At 33.6% G+C, this 5,275-nt stretch overlaps 1 protein-coding gene across 1 annotated transcript in view; it reads left to right on the top strand.

Annotated features, from left to right (window-relative positions):
• The first annotated feature begins 896 nt into the window (after window positions 1-896).
• Window positions 897-5,275, top strand: part of LOC135226677 (serine protease inhibitor dipetalogastin-like) — a 28,689-nt gene continuing 24,310 nt past the window's right edge. The window contains exons 1-4 of the mRNA XM_064266387.1: window positions 897-1,013; window positions 1,454-1,592; window positions 3,514-3,663; window positions 4,716-4,865. Of these exons, the coding sequence (XP_064122457.1) occupies window positions 912-1,013; window positions 1,454-1,592; window positions 3,514-3,663; window positions 4,716-4,865 (541 nt within the window). The 5' untranslated portion in view covers window positions 897-911. The remainder of the gene's footprint in view (window positions 1,014-1,453; window positions 1,593-3,513; window positions 3,664-4,715; window positions 4,866-5,275) is intronic.

Here is a 5,275-nt window from a genome sequence, read left to right as displayed (position 1 = left end):
TAATCGTATTTTACTAAACTTGGAAAGAAAACACTTAAGAGTATGTAATTTATTTTTAACATTTTGATCAAATACAAAACTTATCTAATAAATATGCTTCTTAGTTGATGAATAAAGACAATAAATATGATCATATTTTATATATTAGAATTGAATTGTATTTCACTAAACTTGAAAAGTGAACGTAATTTATTTCTAAAGTTTTGATAAAATGCAAAACTTATTTAGTAAAATTGCTTCTTGGTTGATGAAGAATAAATAGAGAAGAATCTCTACAAGCGTAACGCTGCTGAAGTTGCCATTACTTTCAATCAAGTATGGTTGAGAGAGGGTCTGCTTCCTAAGTATAGTATATATTAATTGAAATCATTTTTCTGTATGTTTTAAAACGCATATTATTTATTCTTCCATTTTCCTTCAAATAAGTAAATCAAAAATATCCTATCCTAAAATTCCTGTATCTTTAACTCAAAGCGAAACACCTTCTTCAAACCTTTTTAGGTTCATCCATAGACCTTTCCTAACCCTCAGTATGAACAACAACAACTCAAAGTAGTTTGTAGGCTTACTCCCCGAGTAAGCGAGGATTATATGTATTGCAGTTGGCGAATAAATGTTGTTCACCTGTTGGACCAAAAGAGGTGCTAGACGAAGACGCCCAAAGATAAATACTCAGTACACAATGATAAAGCACTAAAGTTGATAAACAACCTTGGCAGACCATTTCCTGTGGTATGCTCTCGGTGCTCAGTGAACGAATTCAAATCATTTCCATGCCAGTATAGGAAGTATTTGCATGCCCAAATAATCATGAGATATAAAAGAGAAAACTGTAAACGCCTCTAACCTGTCGCCGATAGAGACAAATGCATCGGAGTTAGCGATTGCTGGCGATATCTGGCATCTGAAGCATGACGTCACCGGCTACCTCGGGACATCCTTGCTGGCAGCGAAGCATACGCTCTCGCTATTCGCTTCTCGGCTGTCCCTCGTACCGCACGTCAAGGCAACAGGTAAATATCCCTCAACAACTTGCTCATTTTCAGCATTTTTACCCAGAGTCCCTGTACCTATTTCCATGTAAAATGAGAGATATTTATATAAGTTCTGAAGATGGAGTGGAAATGTTACATTGTGTTATTTGCAGTTAACTGAATGTAGATTTAGTCAAAGTTGCTGTATACGTCCCTTCAGACAAATATGAATGGCGTGTGCTTTCGTGGCTAGTTAATATACGCATGCACAAGCGTTATATCTATACGCATATGAGTACACCATCTTATACACAGTGATAAATGGCATTAGTGTATTATCTATATATTTTTCTCGCATAGAACCGTAGTATTCAGTAAAGTAGAAAGGTATTTAAAAGTGATGGTTACAAATTATAACGCTTAGATTTTAATTTAATTGTATCACTACTACACTTCAAAGCTTCTCATCAAAGGAGCAGCTAATCTTAACCTATTTCCGTTCTCGTCTGGTTCAGAAGGTAAATTTGACAAGTCATGGGTTTCTCAACCGCTGCTCTTTTGGTCGCCATCTTGGCCCTCCTTGGCCCGTTTCCGAAGGAATTCCTCAGCTTCGTCCAGGTAAGAGAAGAGTTTCTGTCATTTCATAGGATAAATAAAGTGTTAAATTGAATTAAATAAATAAAGATCTGTTGTCATACCAAAGGAAAAAACTTATAGTTTAAAATGATAAATTAAGATTTTTTATTTTGTGAAAGCAGAATTAAATTAAATGAATAAAGATCCGTTGTTATACCATAGGGAAAAAAATTATCATTTAGAAGGATATAAAAGTGTTAAATTAAATTAAATACAATAAACGATATGGTTTGTCATATCCCAAGAGGAAAAAAAAACTTATAGTTTAAAAATGATAAACTTAAGATTTATTTTTGGAAAGCAGAATTAAATTAAATGAATACATAGATCGCGTGTTTATAAGCTCAGAGGGAAAAAATTATCATTTAGAAGGATAGATTAATTGTTTTTATTTTTAATCTAATCAATAAAGATCCGTTTTTATACTAGACGGAAAAAAAGAAAAATGGTCGTTTAAGTGGTTTTTATTTTGCGAAAGCAGAAGAAAAATAAATTAATAAAGTTCCGCTGTTATACTAAAAAATGAATCAAGTTTTTTAGTTTATAAAATCCAAATTTAATTCAATTAATAAAGATCTCTTGTTATAACAAAGGGGAAAAACTTATCGTTTAAAAGGATAAATTAAGCGTTCTTTATTTTGTGAAAGCAGAATTAAATTAAATTAATAAAGATCTGTTGTTATACCTGAGGAAAAAATTATCGTATGAAAGGATAAACTAATTGTTTTTATTTTTTATATAATCAATAAAGATCCGTTGTTATACCAGAGCTGAAAAATAATCGTTTAAAAGGGTAAATTAGGTGTTTTAGTTTATGAAAGCAAAATTCAATCAATTACCACAGAGGAAATATTTTCGTTTAAAAAGATAAATTAATTGTTTTAACTTTGTGAGAGATGAAGAAAATTAAATTAATAAAGATCCGTTGTTACAGAGGCAAAAAAATTTCATTTAAAAGGATAATCGAAAATTTTACAGAAATTCCATGATTAATATGTAAACATTATATTGTCATAACAAATTGATTATACGTTAAGAGAACTTATGATTAACCCAGTTAAATATTACTTCATTGTATTTGAGATAAAAATGTGTAATCAAAACACCCGTTTGTTTAAGGGTGCTAATGTACATTTTGATAATTGACTGCTTACTCTGATTAAACACAAACGTGTGCATTTTCCATTAAGAGGATTTCTTCGCTTTTATCAGAGGTGTGATAATGTGATTCTTTGGTATGACTAAACGTTCACAAGCAAAATTCAAGGTTTATCAAGTATTCATATTTGATAATATTTATTCATTCAATGTTCTTAGTGTTTGTTATACATATATTTATTAATTTAAAATTTTACGAGTTTCGTTTACTCATAGATTCTTGAATCTTCGTGATATCTTAGCAAAAAAAAATTTTTTTTTGTCTAAGATGGCCGTTTTAATACATTTTTATCTATTCATCTATTTATTAATTTATTTCATTTTTGTCTTTTTTAATAAGTGGTACCTCTTCTTTCTGCATTTCCATTTACTTCGTCTTGCTTCTTCCTAAGGAACACCGTATTCTTTGAAAGCTTGAATTTCAAGTCAATGGCCCCTGTGAGCTAGTTCTAGTTGAATAGGTTTCATCTACTGAATAATAATAATAATAATAATAATAATAATAATAATAATAATAATAATAATAATAATATTCTTTGGAAGCTAGAATTTTAAGCCAATGGCCTCTGTGGTGAACAAATCAATTACGGTTTTTAGCTGAAGATTTAGAGAAGAGAGAGATTTTTTGAGACGGAGATGAAGATTTAGAGAGAGGAGAGAGAGAGAGAGAGAGAGAGAGAGAGAGAGAGAGAGGAAATCCTGTGTACATTCTCACAAAATACTAATTCTCTCATTTCTTCACCAGGTCCGAAAATCCCGAGATGTCCCCAAATATGCCCAGCCAATTATGCCCCCGTGTGCGGTTCCAACGGCCAGACCTACAGCAATAATTGTGGATTGCGTGTGGCAGCTTGTGAAGACCCAACAATCACGAAGGCTTCCGATGGGGAATGTCGTAAGTGGCGAGACGATTGTTGTTTTCTGTCTTTTGAACACCAAAATCTTTGAAAGCTTGAATTTCAGGTCTTTGGTCACTGTGGGCTTGCTTCTTACCAACAGAGGTTTATCTTCGGAATAATAATGATAATAATAATAATAATAATAATAATAATAATAATAATAATAATAATAATAATAATAATAATAATAATAATAATGTCCTTTGGAAGATTGAATTTTAAGCCAATGGCCCCTGTGGTGAGCTTGTTCCATATGAATAGATTTCATCTGCTCAATAATAATAATAATAATAATAATAATAATAATAATAATAATAATAATAATAATAATAATAATAATAATACTTTATTAAAAGTGATGGCTACTCCAGCAGCGTTCACGCTTGTAGAGACGTGACGTTGACTGACAAAATCCAAGAAGAAAGTATCACTCATTGGTGTCAATACCATGGGACACCAGAATTGAAGAGAAAGAAAGTGAAAAAATGGATGAGTATCAAGACCTGAAAATAGAAATAAGAATGATATGGGATATACCAGTGGAAATTGTACCCATAATCATAGGAACACTAGGCACGATCCCAAGATCCTATGATCGTGGGGGAGAGCGGCTGGAATGTATGTATGAAGGGACTGTTGAGCTGATTCTCCAATACAGAAGTGAAGTGTGGAGGATGAATGTGAACGAAAGAAGGAATAGTAGCTCTACAGGCTAATTTCCCTTTAGAGATCTCTTGTGTTGATTATAGTTTATCATACAGGTTTTTAGCTGAAGATTGAGAGGGAGAGAGAGAGAGAGAGAGAGAGAGAGAGTCCTATGTACTTTCTCACAGGGTACTAATTCTCTCATTCCGTCACCAGCTCCGAAAACCCCGAAATGTCCCCAATTCTGTGTTTATTATATAGTTTATTATAGAGGTTTTTAGCTGAAGATTTAAAGAGAGAGAGAGAGAGAGAGAGAGAGAGAGAGAGAGAGAGAGAGAGAGAGAGAGAGAAATAATCATGTGTACATTCCCACAAGGTACTAATTCTCTCATTTCGTCACCAGCTTCGACTAACCCGAACTGTCCTCAATTCTGCCCAGCCAATTATGCCCCCGTTTGCGGTTCCAACGGACAGACCTACGGCAATGATTGTGAATTGGGCGTGGCAGCTTGTGGGGATCCCACAATCACGAAGGCTTCCGATGGGGAATGTGGTAAGTGGCGAGACGATTGTTGTTTTGTCTTTTGAACACCAAAGTCTTTGAAAACTTGAATTTCAGATCTTTGGCCACTGTGGGGTTGCTACATACTAACAGAGGTTTATCTTCGGAATAATAATAATAATAATAATAATAAGAGAGAGGGAAAAAATGGATAAGTATCAAGATCTGAAAATAGAAATTAAGAAGGATATGGATATGCCAGTGGAAATCGTACCCATAATCATAGGAGCACTAGGCACGATCCCAAGATCCCTGAAAAGGAATCTAGAAAAACTAGAGGCTGAAGTAGCTCCAGGCTCATGCAGAAGAGTGTGATCCTAGAAACGGCACACATAGTAAGAAAAGTGATGGACTCCTAAGGAGGCAGGATGCAACCCGGAACCCCACACTATAATACCACC

This window comes from Macrobrachium nipponense, chromosome 15 (genome assembly GCF_015104395.2).
Source record: "Macrobrachium nipponense isolate FS-2020 chromosome 15, ASM1510439v2, whole genome shotgun sequence".
Taxonomy (NCBI): Eukaryota; Metazoa; Arthropoda; class Malacostraca; order Decapoda; family Palaemonidae; genus Macrobrachium; species Macrobrachium nipponense.
Note: the sequence above shows the minus strand (reverse complement) of the source record. Positions and strands in the feature narration are given on the sequence as shown.